The following is a 22,216-nucleotide window of genomic DNA, read 5'->3' as shown; positions in this document are numbered from 1 at the left end:
TGCCCTCCTCACTGCAGTTTCAGTAACATATTCATATTGCATGCTTCTTGGGGCCTCTAAATTAAAAAAAAATATATATATATTGTAAAAACAATTAACTGCTTTCTTTTTGCAAAGTAATTATTAAGAATGAGGCACCCAGGAAGGTCTCACTGTTGTGCCTGTCACTCTTGCTGGTTACTATGACTGATGCTGTATAACATTCCCTACAACTGTTGTTTAATGGGGATGGATGATCTGTTAGATAAATTATATTTGTGAACTTGACTGTTTGTTTGACTCCTTGGACTTTAGTAAATATAACAAGTAAGCTTCAGAATTATTTTTTGTCTCTGCAAAGAAACCAAAAAAAACAACCAAACAAAAACAAACCCAACAACATTTTTTAATCTCCAGTGTTTGTGTTGGGCTTTTTTCTGCCCCTTTGGTACCTGGCTACTGTCACACTGTGGCTTCTTTCTGCATTTAATTAGCACCAGAAAAGTTTGGCCCCTACATAACACATCATACATCATCAGTGTTTCTGGCAAAATCTGGAACTGTAATTGAATTGTGTTGTCTACCTCAAAGCTTTTGAAAAATCAAGAATTGTTTCACATCATGACTCAAGATTAAGTCATTATTTGTTCTTATTTTGAAAAGGAGGAAAAGCTTTAATGTGCCCTTGATTTTCTTAAATTTCTTGATTCTGTTTAGGATCGTCTCTGTTCTCCAAACTCACATATGAGCTATAAATTTAATGTTATAAAGAAGACTACCAGACATGAGAGGTACACTCAGTTCCTTTCTTGTATTGAGGTTTTTAGAGAAAACACTAAAACCTCTAAAACTAAAACCTAAAATTTGGGACAAACATTTCAGTCAATGCTGTGTGGGAGGACAGTCAATAGCCACATTAGACTTTCATTGTCTGTCTGACAAAGAACTGAGTCATATCTGCATTTTAGTTTTGGCAAAGTTTGGAAATTGTCTTGCTTGTTTAATAATTGCATTTTCTTATGCTGTGACTTGAGTGTGTTGAGATTTTTAATTTTTTTTCATCCAATTGCACCAATTTCCAATTCTTTAAAAGAAGACTGTCCTAAGGGATTTTCCTGAAAGGGCCAGTTAAGACTAGCTCATCCAAAAACTGATGTTACATTTATATTAATGCAAATGTGTCTGCTGGTAGGATCGTGTCTGAAAGAACAAGACAAACCAAAACAGAACAACAACAAAAATAAAAAAAAAACAACAAAACAACGATATAAATATATGATAATTTTGTTGCCTAGAAGTATATCTTGGGTAAGTGGACTGATAAGAAAAGGATACAATACTTTATTCCAACCTGTCTCTTAGGCTGGGTGGTACTGGGTTGACATTGAAAGAGCTGGGGTTTTAGCTTTAGTGGTCCACATGCCTTGTCTGTGATGAGTTATCAGCAAGAATCATTCACATGCAATGGATAACAGATTAGATTATTGCTTTGTGTGTCCCTGCCTGTCTCCTCAAAAAAATGAAAAAACAGACTCTGTGAAAAAACAAAATAGTTTAAGAGTTCTACACCTGTGTCCACAAAACGCAGTCGGGTGTTCTGTGCAGAATTTCAAGGATTAAGAGCTCATAAGCAGCATTTGGAATGGCTTAAAAATGTAGTTAATGCTGTGCTTTCATCTCACACATCAGGCTCTCATGGCAACCCTGGAGAGTTATGAATTTCATCATAAATTACCATGATTCATCATACTAATCGTATTTCATCATAAATTGCTCTGATTGTTCATTATTTCAGCTGTAGCTTATATGTTTTTTGGACTTCACTGAAGATGCAATTACTTACAGAAAGTCACTTGTCACCTCTTATTGTATTAATGATAAATTAAATTCTAGAGTCGTTGCAGTGATTTGTTTTTACAAAGCCTACTCTTTGCAGAGTTAAAATTTGGGGAAAACTAAGAACTTAAAAGTTTCCATAGCCTGAATCAAAGCCAGATGCTGACATCCTAAAGGACCTTATTTGAATAGCTTAGACATAAGGCCAACATTTCTACATTCTCTGGCGCCACATAAATATTTAGATACTATTAAAGTACTTAATTATGTCGCTCAGTGATGCAGTTTCTTGTGAAATACAGACATTTTATTAATTCAAATGGTAAGTCAGCTAGATTCCTTGAAAATTAAGCTAGCAATGTATTTATTTGTACAATTAAATGTATACAATTTTACACCGTATAAATGCAGTCTATTTATAATACAATTAAATTTTGGTAGCATGAGAATTCCTATTCTTTACATACCAAGGGTGCTTTCCATTTAATTAGTTTATTAGCAAGGTCAGCTAACTAAATTTCTAACTGAAATCATCTAACTAAAATTTTTTTGTCATGGTAAGGCTGAACTAATAACAGCACCAACAGAAGCTTTAGAGTGAGACATTGTGGTTTGGTTTTATTTTTCCAACCCCAAAATGAAGTAATGGTAATGTAATGTCAGGTTTAAGGGAGAAGCTTTCTTTTCCAAATCATTTCCATGTGGGACTTTGTGTTGACTGTGTATGAGGTATATTGAGAAATAGTGAATTAAAAACTGAATTATTATTATATTTATGTTGTGTTGTAGCAACGTTCATGCCCGTGCCAGTACAAGATCCCAAAGCAAATTGCCATTCCTTCGTAAAGGCTTCTCCCACCTGCTTGTCTATAGTACACTGCTAGCTTGTTTTTTTGGGGGTTTTTTGAATAATCCTCATCGACCTTTTAAAGGAAGAGAACAACAAGATCTGATTGCAAAAAGCAAACACTTTGGAATCTATCCCTAATTATGGCCCAGATAATCCCTTTTGATTTTTGCCATGGAGAGGGTGATAATGACAGCAAACGTGTTAGATCCCTGAAAATCATTTGGTATTCAGAGCTTGGCTTATCTGATGTTATCTTTTACTGCCTTCTGCCTTTTTTTTCCCCTTCCCCTTTTAATTTCTATGTGCTTGAAGAAAAATTGAAATTTAGATAGGACTAGAGATGAAAGAGATGTGTTATGGGTGGAAATTATGCTGTTGGCTCATGGCATGAGATATATAGAGGGATTATTCAAATAATACTTTTCAGACTTTAATGTTCTGCCTGGCAAATGTTCTTGGATGGACTAAAAAAAAGACCAGGTGTGAGTATGGTGACTTATTTGCAATAAATATGTGCTTAGTTACACTGCTGAACATCTCGTTTTCTCTCTAAGTCTGAAGAGAAGGAGTTCAATTATTTTCCTCACACCACATTTATTCCTGTATCAATATATTCTGATGACTTTGATGAGATTTTTCACTTTTTATTTTAATATAGAACAAGTAAAAAAAGTCAATATATGGGTGAGTGTAGACAGTGCATGTGTCTTTATGCATTCTGAAACAAACAAAAATGAGGATTTTTATGGCACATGGAAAAAGAGTTATTGAGTTTTTCATAATAAAATAAACATAATATTTATAACTTAATTAAGTCAAGCCTGTAGCTTGCAGGTATGTAACTAAGGAATCACTAACCTGTCAGTGGTGCATCCCCATGTTTTTGTTATTTATTTTCATCCCCTTGTCCCTGAAGTAGAAAGTAATAACTGACTTAAAAGTCTATCATGTATAATTAACACTTCCTGAATGTGGTGGTAATAGTGATAACTTTTTTGCCATTTTAACACGAAAATGTGTCCCATGGCATTATGTTACGTTGCATTACTGACAGAAAGTGTCACAAGAGCATCCTTATTAAAAAACAAGTTTCAAGAGAGTCTTGCAAACTCTGTAGTCAGTTTTTAGCCTCATGAATAAATAATAAAAACACAGGCACTGGCTTCCCAGTGCATTTCATATTTAGAAAATAAAACTATTATGACTTCTCCCAGTTTATTTTGTCATGCTAACCATGAAATCCCAGGGAAGTCCTGGAGGAGAAGATGTTACTTTACACCTACTACATTCCGCTTTGACAATGAGAAGTGGCAGCATTTCTTGCACTGTGAGGTGTTCCTCTGGTTGCTGGTGGCTTGACAGTGTGCTGCTCATGGCCTGGGGGCTGGAATCTCTCCTCTTTCCTGTGGACGGCCAGCCAGCAGCAGACACAGGATCAGCCACTGCTCTGCTGGTGTCTTCCACAGGACACTTTTTTGTGTCATTTATCACGTAATTACATGGAATATTTTGGTGCCTGGTTACTACACGGGGGTAGAGCACTGCAGATTTTAGGTGGTCTGGAATTTTCTCTGGAGAGGGGGAATTAGAAGGGAAAATGTGAGGAATTCAGAGATAAAATCTTTGTGGAAATGCCAGCATTGTGAAAGAGAATGACCAGACTGCAGGTCAAATCCAGGCTTGGTTCAAGCTGGAGTTTTGCATCTGGTTAGATAAGTAATGAACACTCTAAATCCACCTCACAATATTGCAGGGGGACTGTGAGGTGTGCTGCTTTTAAGTGAGTGTGCTTCTGACACAATACCTGCCTTTGCTTGTGGTTCCCAGCTGGACTGCAGGGAGCTAAGAGAATGAGGAGAAGAGCAGGACACAGGGGGAATGATGAGAGAATGGGTGTGTTCTGCGTGAGCAGCTCTTGAGAGATGCTCTAATATTTAGTGGTACTGTAAATTACCAGTCCATAATATTGCCCACCACTTTGTTACTTGCTATTTTTGGGTTTGTAGGCTGGAGTTCAGAATACAGTCCCACCTAAAATGAGCAAAACACTTCAGGTAGACCACCTCCCTTCTACATGACAGGAAGGTGCAGCCAGGTGCATGTCACAAGCAACCAGTGACAGGACAAGAGGGAATGGCCTCAGGCAGGGCCAGGGGAGGCTCAGGGTGGACAGCAGCAGGAATTTCCCCATGGAAAGGGAGCTCAGGCCTTGGCAGGGGCTGCCCAGGGAGGTTTGGAGTGCCCATGCCTGGAGGTGTCCAAGGAAGGGCTGGATGTGACACTCAGAGATGTGGGCTGTGGACAAGGTGGGCATTGGGCACAGGCTGGGACTGGAAGATTTTGGATGTTTTTTCCAACCTAAATGATTCCGTGATTCTGTGAAACATGTTAGCCACACGGACATCTGAAGGAAATCTTGACACATCCTGATGGTTTTGTTTGTTTAAAAATAAGAGGTGAGGGGAAGGAGGGTAGTGAGAGGAGCAGTGTGACATGTGTGCACAATTCCTGTGCCCAAACACCTGGGGAGCACACTGGCATTAGCTAAACATCTTGAATGACAAAATGATAATAAGCACCACATTTCTGAAGGATTGTGAATTTCAGAACTAAAATCATCTATGTGTACACAGAAGTGGTTTGATTTGGGAGCACCTGTAATCCTGGTTCCCATTTAATCTGATGCCCAAGATTGGGAGCACAAAACCTCCAAGATGCTCAGTGCAGGGAGGCTGCTTTGTCTTTCCAGAGCCCCTTTGATGTCCACAGAACAGATTGCACTTCAAGTCAGGTAAATCTTTGAAATGTTAGGATTATTGTGAGAGTTCTCATTCAGCAGATCTAGAATTGGAATTTCACATTTAGAAATCTCTTGTGTGGCCCCTCTGCAGCTGAATGTCAAGGCATCTAAACTTGTCAGAGTGGCCTTTTACAAATGCTGAACTCTAGACCTTCTTAGAGCAGTATCTCAAACAGCATTCTTTAAAAAACCATCTAAAATAAGATGTGCTTGGAGGTTGGTGATTTTTCATTGGGACTTCTTAAAATTTTCTGTGAATTCTAAACAATTGATGTCTCTTTTCCTGCTTGGATTCTGGGAGGGCAGTGTAATCCATTTCAAAGTGACCTGGCATGCAGGAGAATGGACATGGTAGACTGGCTTTTAGATCTTGATTCTGATAAGGAAGGATAATATTTTCCCCTTACCACCCTTAGCAAAAAAAAAACCAAAATCAAAACCAACCAACCAACCAAAAAAACCCAAAACCCCCCCCTCAAAAAACCAACTAAAAAACCAAACCAAAACAAAGAGGAAAAGAAAAAAAGCCCCACCAAATAAGCAAAAAACACCCACAAAAACCAACAAAAAGTCCTCCCCCCAAGGAAAAAAACAAAACACAAAGCAACCAAATGACAAAACCCAACAAACAAAATTTAAAAAAAAAATCCACTGAACTTGCTAATATTGCCACAGAACTGTAGTAAAAATCAAATCTCCTTTCGTTATGGCTACTGAGACCTTTTGGTTTTGTTCTACCCTGAGAAATGCCCTGCTCAGATTCTCTGATAGTCTGACAGATAGTCTGTCACTGAAAAGATGAGTGTTTGGGACTTTTGCTTCTATTTTATGCTCACCTGGAACTTTGACCTTCATGACAACAGTGAGGTGGAGGCACAAAACAAAACAAAACAAAACAAACACACAAAAAAATCCCCTAAACCCTCGAGCTATCAGAAAACATCCAGCCTCTTGCCAAATTTGTTCAGAGAGGAAAAAAACACAGTTAAATCACATTAAAATAGAGGTTTTATTAGCAAAAGTGCTTAATACACTGCTAGAAGAGGAACATAGGGAGTGTCAGTCACCTCTCCCTTCATTATAAAGACAGCAAGAACTGGAGATAGAGTCATGCAATCATAGACTCTGATACCACAGAAAGGGAATTTTATGTCTAGAGAATTTGTGTCATTCACAATAAAATAGGTTCATTACATAGAGGCAGGCTTAATCCAATCATGACTTCTACTGCTTAATTTTTCATTTTCTCTTTGGCATAGCTGGGTGATATCACTTATCTTTGGTACATCAGAAGTACATCAACTCTTGGGCAATGTTTGTTACAAACAGGCAAAGCAAAAGGGCAGTGGTGTTTAAAGACTTGGCACTAGAAAGACTAGATAAATCACCTATGGGGACTCACTAAAGGACCTCATGTAGTTTTTGTGGGATTTTTTGTTCTTTTGGGGCTTTTTTTGTGCGTTTTTCTTGGGTTGTTTTTTTTTGGGGTTTGTTTGTTTTGTTTTGTTTTTAGGATGGCCATAAGCAGAGGTGTGTTTGCTGTTTCCACACTCCCATTTTTAATTGTGTTTGTTTCTGTTTACTTGGATTGGAGCTGCAGCAGGGCTTTGTAACCCAAAAAAAAAAAAAAAAATCAATAAGCTTTGGACCTGATCTACTAGAAAGTATCTGATTTCTTTAGGACCAGGCATTGGATTGATGAGAAAGTGGATGATTGTAGAGAGGTACTGATAATTTTGCTGTTAAAAGTAAAAGCAGTGCAGTACCCCAGGAAATAAAAGTTTGTGGAACTTACATCTAATGCTGCTGAATAGATAAGCATTTCCAGAAATGCTTACAACCACAGTTTCCAACCAGTGATTTTGAAGACAAATGCTGAGGTCTCTAGCAGTGATAAATGCTATGTTTTTCATAGTTTTGTTTACTTTTGAGTACTTTGATCCCAGTTTTTAATCTATTTTCATGTTAATACTTTTTGTGTGGGAAGACCAGTTGTCTTCATGTCACTCCTGACAATGAAACTTACCAAATTTACTTCATGCTTAACTTTTATTTATTCATTTGTAGCATGTTTCAATAGAGCTGTAGTGGAGGGCAATAGTGCCTTCCTTTGAGCTATAATGATTCAAGATGCTTTCTATCGTGATGCCCTGTAGATTGCTTTCAATAGTGGAGCTTTTCAGACAGTGTTGTCAGGCTTCCTTGGCAGCTGCTGAAAAGGAAAATATTCATATCACATTGTCTTCCTTTCAGTCACCTACCAGGGAAGGTGAATAAAGAAGGCACAGATTGCAAAATGCTGGAATTGTTGTTTGAGGTTACTTTTCTTGAACTGTATAAAGTATCCTGGTACTTCAAATGCAGCTTTCATAACCTAAATCACTTTATTTCTGAATAACATAGGAGGAGAATTCAGCAAATACCTTTGTCCAGTGTAATAAATGTCTCCTTCCTTTTAGGCTTTTTTTGTACAACACAAGCAGGGGATTAATGTTTTTTTTATTGATTTCTCCAAATTGTCTTGCATGCTTCTTGCATGTTTGGTTTAGAGCAAGACTAGAAGGAGCCATTTACAGCAATTTCTGGGTTAGTAACCTGGCAATCTGAAACACTACTGAGACATAATTGATATGCCACTAGAATACACTAAAAGACTCGAGAGTTTCTCAATGTTTCTTAAAAATAATAGCTTTAAACTGCATAGCAAGAAATCTGTAGCAGATAAATAATGAGTGGAAAACCATTAAAGTCTGTACACAAATTGAAAGACAAACTCTACCACTGAGGCTGAAATAAAAAAAAAAAAATTAAAAAAAAAAAATAAATAAAAAAAAAAAACCACCACAAAAAAAAAATGTCTGGCTAAAAAGTGAAGAACTAATCAGAAACATATGAGAAATAGAAAATGTGGTTTAAACGTGGCTGGATTGAAAAACGAGACAGGAAATTGGAGGAAAGGATAGAAGAAATACCATGAGGAAATTAAAGCCTAAGAAATTGTCTTAAAAATTGTTCTGGTGTTTCCCTTAAGCAATGGAGAAAACAATTCAAATACTGCTGCCATTGACAATTGATCAGGAGCTGCACCATGGAGTTGATGGATTTAATTTGGGCTGGCACCAGATTGGGGCAGGAACCCTTTGGATTTAGAGCGATTCTACTGACCTTGTTAGGAGCTGTTGTGTAACAGCTCATAGGCCAGCACCAGAGGTCTGATCCAGCTCCCTGGAAGAGTTTTTTTACTTCCAAGTTTTCTGGGAGAGATTTATTGTTCCTTAAACCTGCAGGGGTGCCAAGTGTTATGCAAACAGTGCTTTTATCATCCAGGATGTTCAGCGTTGTGTACTCCTTGTCTTTGAGGCAGCTCAACCTGTGGCAGCAGTGGCTGTGTCCCGGCTGCAGGGCTGGCACCAAACAGTACCTCTTTTGGGGCAGAAAACTCTGAATTTAGAGTGGGGAATAATGTCCTAGTCCCACAGTGGTGACTAACTGTGGGTGTAACTGCCTCGTAATCTGGCACAGCTCACTGGAAAATGAATTTTCAGAGAGTTAGGTTGAGGTCAAGTCATCAAAGCAGGGAAATGGCAGCAGTTAACAAGTTTGTAGGTCCCAGCAACACAGAGGAGTGCACAGGGCTAGGGAAAATAATTTGGCTTTGGGAAAGGGAGGGACCAGCACTTATTACAAAAAAATATATATATAAGCCTGTACTGCTGTACTCCAGTAAATACAAAGTTCCAGTGGCAAAAACAGAACTACAGCACACACAAAATAACAGGTGATTCCTTTAATGAGGCTCCCAAGTAGAGGGAAAGAGAAAAGTATTCCCTAATGAGCCTCTGGGTTGTTGTTAATACCTTCATTTGAGAAGAAATACGTTGAATTTCAGACTTGAATTTTATAATCTATTTATCAGTCTTTTTATTGTGGTCTCTTTGTTTGTCAAGATCAGGCTGGAGCAACATATTTGTGCACTCACAATAACTCTTTTATATGTCCTGTTGGTGAATAATGAGGCTTCTATAATCACCTGGTTGTGCTGTAACTACTGTGTTGTTTGTTGCTGGCAGCCATGGCAAAAGGTAGAAAATAAAACTTGTAAGTTAAGGTGGGGGCTGGAGTGGGGAACTGGTGTGCATTTTGTGTTTTGAGTGAAGGGAGAAAGAAAACGGAATGAAGTTAATTCTATGAATGTATTTGAAAATAAGCTGAAATAGAAGGACAGGAAGAAGTAGGAGACTGGTGGTAATCACAGAATGCCAGAATATAGATGTGTATATATACATAATAAATATATTCCACTGGTGTGGTGCTAGTCCTGTACAAATCCAAGTAAAGATCTTATTTTTAACCTGAAAAAAACCCTACAGTCCTCTGTTGTGGCATCCCATGTTCAGAAGTGTGGAAAGTGGAAAAGGATCAGAAGACATTGATGTACATTTATAACTCTATTTGTATCTATTAAAGTGTGATCACCTTCTTTCCTGTGTTCCTGTGCACTGGATGAAAAAATGAAAGAATTGGTTGGGGGTTTTTTTAATAGCTTAAATTTATTTATGAATATGCATTCATAATATTCATTATTCTCACCTCCTTCTTCATATTTTTTCCTTCCTTTGGGATTTACTCTATGCTTAGTCCCGTGATTTAAGAATATATACCCTGCATGCAGACTTGGGATTCTGTGAAGTGTCAAAGAACAGCAACTGCATTTCAAACATGAAGTTATGTGGACATCCTATGCAGAATTAACAGGGTTTACATTGCATTTCACTGCTTTACAACCACACTACATTACCTGGGTGTTGGTAGTAAAGAAAAGCTGCAGGAAAAAACCCCACAAAAACAAATGAAAAAAAAATAAAATAGAGACCAGATAGGTAAACCCTCCTTGTGCTTTTTCCCACTATTAAGTCAGAGTGGGAGATCAAATTTATTTCCAGGTCCACTATGGCATCTGGGATGTATCTGGGATGTTGAAGGGCAGGTCAATGACTTGGCCTTGTGACTAGAAGAAGTTATCATGCACTTCATTCCTCCAGATAGATGTTTGGTCGTCTTGTGATTCCAGACAATAAACTGATTGCTTTATGAACATTTGTCTGTGTTCAGAAGCTGAAAGAGAGTAGTTGTCTGGCTCAGTAGTCAAGGATCTCTATGTACCATTATTAAAATGACACTTAAGCTCCCTGTTACAATAGAGTATAGTAAAAGCATCACATTCTTGGTCACTGCAGTTGTGAACATCTGTAATTTACTCTCTTTTCTGTCTGACTTGTTGTTTTTCATCATTTTTCAATGTCTGTTCCCAGCTCTTCATTTTCAAATGTTGCTCCATAAGAAGCAGAGAGGATTTCCAAGCAGCTGCTCACCTTTTTAGGTTTGGTTTACAATGTACAGCAGATAATAAAAATAAATTAAAAACCGCTGCCAAGAATGCAGTTTGTTTGTGCAGTATGTCCATACTGAGACAAGGTTTTGGCATATATAAACTGTTTTATTACTTAATATTCTTGTAAACCATCATGTAGTGAAGTGGTTGTAAAAATGTGAGGCATTGCCTAAAACGCGGCAGCAGCAAATGGATTTATCATAGTCCAATTTACACCTTGGCTAAATCTGAGTTTAGGTGTCTTCATGTCACATGCTTCTGCATGGATTATGTGCCCTCAGAGGCCTACACTCAGCTCTTGGAGTGCTGTGTCCAGCTCTGGATCCTCAGCACAGCAGGAACAGGGAGCTCCCAGAGTGGGGTTGGCAGAGGCTGTGAGGATGAGGAGGGCCCTGGAGCAGCTCCGTGCCCAGCACAGGCTGAGGGAGCCGGGGCTGCTCTGCCTCGAGAGGAGCCCCAGCTGAGAGGGGCCCTCAGCTGACACTTTACCGTGCCATAAATCAAGTCTCTCCTGATGGGAGAGATTTTGCTGAAAGTCATTGCAAGGAGTTTTAAAGATAACCTGAGACGTCTCCTTTAGTTTCAATGCTTCCAGATAGTTATTAAGTCTTATCTGAGGAACTGAGCCACTAACGTGACCCAGGTACAGCTTAGAAGGAAGAAAAGTAGGAGTGAGACCAATTATCAAGATTTACACAGCCTTTTAAAGATATTTTAACCAATAGTCACTAAAAACGTATATTATTTTCACTTTCCTACCAATTATTCAGTAACATAGCCAGGAACTGTGGAATTCTCTATCCAATCATTCCAAACTACTTTTAGTGCAGAATATGGAGTAGTAGAAGAAGGAGAAGAAGGTCTAGAGAACAACAACAATTCTCCATTTTGATATTTTTTACTCTTATCTATTTACTATAAAGAGAAGCCCAAAACCTCTAAATTTTCACCCTGTGACAATCTCACACAGTAGTCTATCACCTAATTCACACCACTGTATTTTCTAGTTCTTGTCTGACTGTTGGTAATTTTTTCCAAGGTTGGAGTTTAAAACAGTGTTGTTCAGGGGGGTAAGAACCCTTAAAAACAGGCAGAGAAATATTCTGGGCACTCTGGGCTCCTACACTCAGCCCTGGGTGTCCCTGGCTGCAGGGAGGGCTCAGGGCAGGGCCTGAACCCAGCAATTGCCCTGCACAGGAGGCAGAACTTCTGCCCTGGGCAGTGCCCAGCCCTGAGCAGAGCCCAGAGAGGCTCTGGGGTCTCATCCCTGGGGATATTGCAGAATTTCCTGGAAACACTGCTGTGCCCTGTGCTCTGGGATGGCCCTGCTGGAGCAGGGAGGCAGCACCAGATGAGCACTGTGGGCCCTTCCAACTTGACCCATCCTGAGGTTCTTGCTTGGTGGCTCTAGTTGCAATGAATCTGGCAGATTCATTGTCTCATCCAGTTTTATATCATATTTGACAAAAGTTGAGGAAGAAACCTCATTTACAAGTGTTTCATAGAATTTATACAGGAGTCTTTTTTAGTGTAAAAGTTTCAGATTTCATCCTGTTTGTGAACAAGTTGGAACAAATAAGGTAAAAATTGCATCTGTCCTTTCCAGAGGCTCTTAGCAAAAATGACCTAAACGATTTTCATCACTCATCCACAGAGCTTAAATGGTACTGCCAGCTGCAATGTCCAAACCGAACAGAATCAGTTCTTTATTGCAGCTGATAGCTGTAATACCCTTATTATTTCATATCCCTCACGCAAGAGGCTCATATCTGCAGTGCCTAATTAATATTCTGAATGTGATCAGTATCACCTTCCTGTAAAGTCAGAAAGAAAATTATGAAAACTGGCACTTCTGCTGTATCTCTTTAGGTGACACGTGTTTTTTGACAGTGACAGGACTTCCGTGGTGAAAGACATAAATATCCATGTGGCCAAAAAAGTGTGTGAAATTAATGCAGTAAGAGGGGTTAACTGTAATGATTAAAAGTTACAGAATATTTTGCTTTATTCTCTTTACGTGTAAGGTTTGGTATAATAGAAGAGGTCATTGTGGAGGATGTCCATGTAGGAAAGCAGGTTCAGTGTTGGCATTTTGGTTAAAATGGTCATCTGGAGGATTGGTAGGCTTTGGTAGGGAATGCTTTGGTTGTCTCCACATCCTACACTCCTTTTACTCCTGTCTGCAGAGGAGTTTTGGTGGGGATCAGCTGGATTCATTTCCGAAAAAGCTGAACTCAAGTGGAGGCTCTAATGGTTACTCAACATTCTGAACCAATGACCAGTCATTGGGGCACCTTGATATCACACAGAGAGAACTGATTAAACCTCAAGCAAAATCCACAGGCTTCGTATAGTGCAAATATGAAAACCATCATCACTTCAATTGTGCTGGCATCTCTTGTAAGAAAATATCACCAAATAAGGTGTTTAAGAGTGGATATCCAAAAATTCAAGTAACTAGAAATCAATGAATAGTTTTCAAAGTGTCGTGAGAATACGCTTGGAATTTATATTCTAAAGTATTTCATTTTGGTGAAGATAGAAGTGTATAATGAAGCATAATCAGAGTTTTTAAAACTGTTAATGATGACTTTGTAATTGCTCAACTTTCAAATTTGGATTTGCTTAGGATGGGAAAACATAAATTCACCAGTGCTGAGATTAAAGATTGCCTAGCAACCAGTGAATGAATATATCTAATGTAGGGAAAACAAAGGAAGGACAAACCACTTTCATTTCCATATATATAAAGTATGTATAAATATAAAAATGTGGAAATAAATATATGTGTGTGTATGCACAAACATAGACACACACCCTGGTTCTTCCAAATTGCCAACCTGAAATGCTGCGGATCATAAAAAAGAGAAATGGAAAGGCAAAACCAGGATCTAAGATGTGGACAAAAATTGGGAATTTTCAAAGCGATAAATCCACAGTAAGTGTTAGGGTTTTGTTTGAAGTCTTCCTGCTTCACTGATGAAGTGAAAGCAGAAAGTGGAAAGAGCACTGTCAAGACCAGTAAAAATATGTGCATCTGAATGCTCTCAGTCCATAAGAACAAGAAGGAAGGGAGATTTCACCTGTCTAGAGAAGAACATAATCACTTAGAAGTGTTAATTTTGAACGATTGTGCTAACAATTAAAATATATGTATGCATTGTTCCTCTGTGGAAAATGGGGTGGGCAAGAAATATGAATATTTTATTAACTGAGACATTTCAAGTGAACACAATGCTAAAAATGTCCTGATCAGATTTAAAAGTAAAGGACAAGTGACTGGAAATGATAAGGTATTTCCATCATGATTCGTCATCTCTTCCGAAAATTTTAATTGAACAAAACCAAAAAATAATGGAGAGACAGTTTATCCTAAGTGTCTTGTGTGGAGAGTCTCCAGTCTGGGTCTTATTCATTCCCTTTTCACGAACCCCTTTCACTCCATAGGTGTGAACAGGTGCAGAAACACAAATTTATTCACCTGAGTCTTAGCAAGTGGCAAAACCCTGTATGAACACAGCTGAGATGAACGACAGCCAGAACCAAAGGAATGCATGAAAGGAGTGCCTGGGTAATTTTTGCCAGCTCTGTTGAACATGCAGAGAGAAGAGAAGTGGGAGGCTGTGTTGATCAGGGTATCCTCATTAAAGGCATTTTTGTTCCCTCTCTCTGATTCTGCAGGAAGCATCTCTGCTGCTGGCTGGGGTTGGGTGCTGGGGGTGGTGTGTCACCGGTGCCGTCAGCTGAGCAGGCAGGGGAATATCTCTCCTTGCCTTTGATGAAACTCTGTCTCGACTGGTGGCAGCTTTCCTCAAATCCACACGGCAGCGTGTGCATGAAAGATTTCCCACAAGTTGTAAAAATATTCAGAACTGTGTTATATAACCACGTTCCCCCTTTAATCATTTTTGATCCATTTTTTACTAATGAAGATGTGACATGACAGGAATAGTTCATCTTTTTTTCTCCCTGCAGAGCCTGTTGGCATAGAAATGAACTCTCTGTAACCTGTGGAAGAGAGAGGAATTTACTTTTTAAGCTGTTTTCTGTTTCTACTTGTGTTTCATATTGTCAAACACCAGATGCTTAAAAGGTCTATAACACAGCAGGCTGAAGTGCAGTGACCTGCTGCTCTTTCACATTCAAATTAATAAAGTAGCTCATGGTGCAGACCTTTAGAAAGGCAAGAGATTATACTTTTTTAAGGCAGAAGGGGATTTATTATGATAGAAATTAATCTCTGCAGATATTATTATAGGGCTTTATTCTAAGTCTTGAAGTAGGGACACATTTTTACAGTACTGTACTATTAGATTAAATCCAAATCTTAAGTCAGCACTTCATCTTCACCCAGGATTCAAATGACAATTCTCTGCTTAGAATAATCTGGCTTTCTTTTTGTAATGCCATCTCAGGTCTTGAGAAATCAGCCGGTGCATCCCCTCAGATTACAAGCCCAGAAAAAGTTAAAATTCTTAAAATTTTTTTACACCTGGTTTACAACAAATACATTGCAGTTCTCCACCAGAACTACAAGCTACAGCTTAACTATGTGGAGTCTCTTCATGCCAGAGGCTTCCAGAAGTAACCGCCTTGATATTTGTGAGATAAAATCATGGATTGATTATTCTGAGATTTACATTCTCCTGTAGTTTTTCTATCCAGCAAGTGGACAAAGTTGATGTTATCATTTTATGCATTTTCTAAAACCATTTAGGCACTCTGCCATGAATGTTCCAGCTAGAAATTTAGCTGAACTTTCTACCTGCACAGTAAGCAAATCAGCCAAGAAAAGAAGCAGAAGGAGGTAGATGAGCTATTGGTATCTAGAAACCTTATTTTTCAAATAATAAATGAGAAAATTTAATTATTGCAACTGTCTTTTTTACCTTAGGAGAAACAAATTAGCTGCTTTGCCATTAAACCTGAAAAAACAGCTTACAAATTTCTTAAAAAGAGCTGCAGAGCTCATCTGTTTCTATGTTCACACTTTGTATCTCTGCACAGGTGTGTCTTCAACATGATTTATGGTTCTGCTTCTCAGTGGTGCTTCAGCTGTGGAGAAATAGGTGTGAACTTGGACACTGTGCAGATGATTCTGTAAATCAGGAAACTATTAAGGCTTTTATTCTGAAAATTGATTTTAAAGAGAAAATGCTACAAGTAGCAAGTACTTTCTCAGTCTCCTTCTGAAGTTTAGGTGCTCTTCTGGGCTTCAGAACTGGTGCTTGTTTTTGCTATATCTAGACCAGATTTCTGTTGACTGGTTATTTCCTGGGCTGTTTATTTTTTGGTGCTGCCTGGAGATTTCTCCTTTGGAACAAGTTTCATTCTCATGAAAACAAATGGCCATTATTTTTATTTCTTTTGAAAGCGCTTTTAAAATAAGCCATATTTCCTGTAGCCACACAGGAAATTGAGTACAATTATGTCTGCTGTTTTAGATAGAAATTACGGCCCTCCTCTTCCCATCAATGGTGGAACCAAAAGCTTGAACTTTTAAAACAGACACTGTATAGAATACCAGTGAAAAGCTTTGTGTCTCACTAAAAATCTGTGCATCTAACACCATAAACTCATGTATCATTCTCTTTGCAGCCACAGCATCAGCACATTTGGCTCAGTATCAGCTGCTGTGTATTTCATTGCCTCATTATATAAGGTATACTCAATGTGTTCATCTTTATATTTAATGCCCATTACAAGAAAGAATAAAGGCAGTTGATTTTTTCTATCCACACTTGCTATTTCACAGAGTGTGCTCTATTTCTAAATTGTAGAAGGAAATGTGGCCCAAACACCTGAATGGTCTTTATTCAACTGCTTCTGTCATTACAGTTTTGAAACGTTGTGAATCTCCATGATTTTTTGAAGGTGGGTTTCTTTCTTTATCATCAGATCATTGTCTCAAGCCAATGTCTCCCAGAGCAGCACTTCTGCCAGAAATCCTAATAGTTATCCTTCTAGGTGTTATAAGGTAGTTGAGGGAAATTTTCTCCATTTCAGGCTAATGATGTTGTTCATGGGGACTGGAATGCTTCTCTCATGCCTGATTTAGGACCTCAGCTTTTGGCAGGTCTTTCTGTCCCAGAAAAGATAACACTAAATAGTGAAGAGTTTTAAGTTGGAATAATTAATTCTTTTTCGTATTTTTCATTTTTCACTGCAAATTAATTAGTGTATAACAGTGGCAGCTGACTGGTCTGTCTGGTTTTAGAATGAGTGCTTTACAAAGGGGCAGGTGGCTGTGGGATGGGACTTCTCCCTCTGCACATCTTCTTCAGCCTTCATATCACACAAGTTGTTTTCATAAACTGTGAATTTCTGTTCCTGACAAGAATTGATGGGCTAGCTGTTAACACCACAGAGTGCTGCATTATTTATACACAAGGGTTGGGTGCCTTCTTTTAGGCTGTCCTTTGCTGTCAGGCAAAGGATTGAACTCCTCAGTCAGGAATCACGCAATGTTTCATGGGGTTTTATGGGATCAAAAAAACATGTTGTATAAATGTTTAAAGTTCAGCAAAGAGCAGGTATACAACTTCTGCCTGACTCCCCACCACTACCTGCATGTGGAAACAAGCAATAGTTGTACACCCAGCATTTTATTGAGAAGGACGTGGCTTAAAAGTAGTTATGTGAACACATGCAAAGGAGTATGATGGACTTACAGAACGGTTTTTCTCCGGATGCTTTTAATGAAAAAGATCCAGGTTCATTGATTGAGTTATTCACTGTGGGCAAAAAACATCATATTCCTTAAAAAAAAATTCCTAGTTTTTATTAGAGAGCAAATATATCACCATTTAATTTGAGTTTTGCTATATAATTTTTCCCGAGTTTGGAGAATTAGGGAGGGTTCTTAATTAAAATTTTAATTTTGGGTTTGCATGGATCGCTTTGATTTTATTCTTTTTGTCATGGTTTTTTTTTCATTCTTAACCAACCATGGTTTCCAAAGAGAGGATGGACAATTCCCTAAAGGACTTATTTGACTTCAAAATGTTCTGAAGAAATTAAAGAGGTGCAGAAAAATAAAAATAAAAAAATCCCACAGATTTAATACCATTTGATATTAAATCAAGTATCAAAGGTTTATGTACAGTCTTCAGACTCTCTTTTACACTTGAGTGGCCACATAAAGAAATGTGCAAGGTTACTCAGACATAGGAAAGACAAACATGAATTACTGTTTTTATTTGACATTGACTCTTACTAGAATCCTTTCAGAATGTCTTAATAAAAGTACCATAATAATTTGTCTTTTGATTTTTTTTTTTAATAACTGAATTTCTCTTGGAATGTTTGTTTAATCTAAAGAAATTTGTCAAATTACACGGTGTGTTACACAAACAGCATATTGCCAATCACCATGGAAAGCCATCAGCACAGAGCACACTCCTGCAAGATTTATTGTAAATTATTTATTTCCTTTTTTGGGTTTATTTTACTCTTCCATTCCAAAAATCTCTCAGGTTAAATTATAAAACCACTGTGGTGTCAAAAGCTGTGTCACATTTTAATGGTAACAAATACCTTTGTCAGTTGTGTTAAGACCAAATGCACTCATATCAGCTTTTCTCACTAATAACAGAGCCATCAAAATCAAGTTCTGTTGATCAAACTGAGTGGAATGTATAACAAATTAGGTTTCAATATTTCAACATGAATGTCCTCTCAAGAGGCACTAAATGTAAATCAAGGAGAATATTCTTGATTCCAAAGTGATATTTATTTTGTTCAGCACAATTTCACAGACAATAAGCTATAAATAAGGGAAATAACATTTTACGTGACTTCTGATACATTTCAACATTTGCAGTACCTCATCTTAAGTAGAATTGTGGAGCCTTTCATTTCCTCACTGTATCATATTTGATTTTATACTATGATATAATTTAATCATTGTTTAAAGTATAGACTTTTCCTCTTTAGTCCTCATTAGCACTATGTGAATGAGACAAGTTAGGGTTGGGGAGGTCAGGGTTTTTTTTGTTTTGTTTATTTTTTGGTTTTGGTTTTTTGGGGGTGGTTTTTTTTTTTTGGTTGGAACTTTTTGTTCCTTGTGTTTTCTCCCTTGTTTTTAAACCCATTTTTTTTTAATATCCTATGTATTCACTTTATTTCTGTGATGTGGTATAATGACATTGCAAAAACTACACCAGCGACTGACAGGCCAAGGTGGTGGGTCAAAAGAGCAATTAGTGCAGTTATTTCCTGAACATGGAAATAAATGGCTGTTGACAGAGGAAAACATCTGCTTTATTAGTCCCAAACTGTAGGTCAGGTCACTTTATTTCAGACTGAAAAAGCCAACAGGAATTTTCAGACCAATGAAAACCACACGGTTGACTGTCCACACTTTGGTAATTGCAGGGGATTTCAGTTTCTGGAAATATAATGTAAAATTGGGTGTGCATTCTGTTTGTCATTCAACACAAAATTTACAAATGCAAACAGTGTTTTGTCTCTTTTCCTTTTACGACAATGGCATAATTGAAATCAGAAGGACACCAAATCAGGAAATATGTAGAGAAAATATCCTCTCTCATTTTAATCAGAATATCCATACAGATTTGCATAATAAATGTTCCTGCTCCAGATGCTATTTAGTTTATTAATTTAATTAGAGGTGTGGGAATACATTTGTCAGAGCATTCATTTAATAGTAGCTGTTCTTTCACAACCAATCGCCTAAGCCGCATAAAGTAATAAACAAGCATCCTTTGCTACCCCAATAATGCAACAAAAACAGAAAATGAGAATACTTGACTTATTTAAATTCAGCTAGGAAATATCATTTACTGTTCTCAAATAGCTTTGCTTCTCCATCAGATGGACAGTCTTCAAGACAAAACTGTTAATATCAAGTACACGATAGTTCTCTGTGTCATGAAGACACCCTAAAGCTGACAAAAAAATAAACAAAATTACAAATAATCCGGCAAAGTACTACACAACTGCAGTTTTTCTGTGCAACTGATGCACAGAATTCATAAAGGCAGTTTCGTGCATCAGTTACATTTCTTAACCAACAGTTAGATGGGAAATTTTCCCACCAAGGATTAATCTGAAATTCATGTGCAAGAAAGGTGTTGAAATCCTGAGTTTTGAGTTTACCGCCAATATAATCCAAAACATACTCTAATGTCAGTACTGCTGACATAAACCAAATTAATTTCTCTAACTCTTTGCAATGACATGGCAAAAACCTGGCAATTTTCAATTAAAAAAAAAAAGTTCTTTTTTCTAATAATGATTTATCTGTAGATCTTTCTTTCAGATGTATTTACTGCACAAAATATTGTTATTTTTAAATACAATGGTGAGTAATAGAGAGCACAAATCTGCCTTTCAAGATGAAGATTGACATAAATAAAATTCATGTCAATATAAGATTAATTATCTGAGAAAAAGTGTTAAATTGAAGTTGACCAAAGCCTAGGGGGTTCTTTAGGATTGCTTCCAGTTATCCCAATGGTGACAGAATGCAATCTGTAGATATCCTGACTGTCTTCAAGTTACAAAAAAGTAAAAAAATGCTGCTTGCTATTGTCTTTTGAGAATGAATTGAGTTTAAGGGTATCACATTTTACGGAGTGGAAGATTAGGGAAAGACGATTATGTGGAGGCATGCTCTTAAATAAAGACAAAATTGAGTCAGCCAAAAGTCATTCAAAGGACATAGAGTTCGCCATTATTTGGTTAACCAAAATCGGCCACTTTTACAGCCTGTGCGTAACTTTTGGTGATTTTTCTACAAGAACCTTGTTTTCCTTTCCCTGTGCCCCACAGCGGACGTGTGTGACTCCAACCCCTGCCAGAATGGTGGCATCTGTCTGTCAGGGCTGAACGACGACTTCTACTCCTGTGAGTGTCCCGAGGGCTTCACAGACCCCAACTGCTCCAGCCTTGTGGAGGTCGGTAAGTGCAAATTTAATTGCTGAAATAACTCAAGAGCCCCATTAATCTGTGGCTGACCAAGTAGTGATCCTGTCCATGGTGTCTTGTAGGGTGATGGGGTCGTTATGTTGATCATTATTGGGTTTTTAACCTTATATCTGTGCCATAGACATCTCTATAATAATTAACAGAAAGTTGAAACAGCGTCTGAGAACATTGTTGCTGAGAAAAGTCCAGTGCTCCACTTCACAAAAAGTCCATTGTGGTGACTTACAAGTGGCCAATATTTTTCAACGATCCATTCCAGATAATTCTATGTATCCTTCTGCAACCAGTGCCCTTTCAAAGCCTCCGTTCCAATAGTTTTATGCTGATGTCCAGAGTAAAGATTAATTTCTTATGCAAATGAAGAGAGAGGAACAGCACAGGAGAAAACCAGAATAACACATAGTAGTCACTTGTTCGAATTTCAAAATAATTACCCATCTGGAGGCTCTAATTAATCATTAGATGAGTGCTCAGAGCACAAGTCAAATGTACTGAAATTTTGTGATGTGCACTTGACACAGAACAAACACAAATGTCAGTGGTAGATCCAAAACACCCAGCAGGTCAGGCCTCCATCTTAACAAAACTTGAGAAGAAAATCAGAATCTGAAGGAAAAGATGGTAGTTAGTTCACTGAAAGTTCATTGAGCTCTTGTATAATCCCAAAGAAGGTATAAAAATATGTTTACAGTGCAAAATGATGGAACTGTCACAGCTGGGCTCGACACTGCAACTGTCCTAAATCTGTGTGGTTCTCATTTTTTAATAAATAAAAACTATGCAGGGAGAACCTGGGTACACTGTTCTGAGGATTGAGTATATCTCTCTCATGAGATAAAGGGAGCAAAACTTAGAAACACTGGGCTCTTTTATTTATGGGGTTTCTTTTATTCATTTTCTTTCCTGAAAATGATGCTACTGCTGTTTTGAGAGTGAATTCTACATGTCCACAATGCAGTTTTAGAGGAATTTTGGATTTCATTTGATTCCCCTTAACTTAAATTTCCTGCAAACAAATGGAGTTAATTCCTGTGGGAGAACAACCAACTTCAGGCACCAGCTGTGCTTTTTTCTGACTCTAAAATGTCATTGTAGGTGGTTACCACCTAAAATTTGAGTTGCACAAGGAGGTGCTTATTGCCTCGATGAAGCCACACAAGAAGCTGGGAGACACTGCCTCAAATCCTATTTTCCATCCCTTTCCCTATATTTTTTATCACTGCTTGAATTTATCCTATGTATATAGGTCATGCTACCCTAAGATGGCCTAGACATGGCTTCACTTCAGGAAACTTTTGGGTTTATTGTGTAATTGGCTGGCACAAAATTGCATGGCACATAAGTGGGAGGATGCCAGGCATGAGTGAATCTGAGAATAAATCATATTGTGATAATTGCCGCTGTAATT

General features: G+C 37.9%; 1 protein-coding gene across 1 annotated transcript in view; it reads left to right on the top strand.

The window, feature by feature from the left end:
* The window catches only part of EDIL3 (EGF like repeats and discoidin domains 3), a gene marked incomplete at both ends in the record, with an annotated part of 230,553 nt that overhangs the window by 45,743 nt on the left and 162,594 nt on the right, over positions 1–22,216 (top strand). Inside the window, one exon of the mRNA XM_082301980.1 lies at positions 20,653–20,781. Within this exon, the coding sequence (XP_082158106.1) occupies positions 20,653–20,781 (129 nt within the window). The remainder of the gene's footprint in view (positions 1–20,652; positions 20,782–22,216) is intronic.

Source organism: Coloeus monedula (assembly GCF_965178545.1).
Source record: "Coloeus monedula genome assembly, chromosome: Z".
Lineage (NCBI taxonomy): Eukaryota > Metazoa > Chordata > Aves > Passeriformes > Corvidae > Coloeus > Coloeus monedula.
The sequence above is the reverse complement of the archived record's forward strand: the minus strand, read 5'-3'. Positions and strand labels throughout refer to the sequence as shown.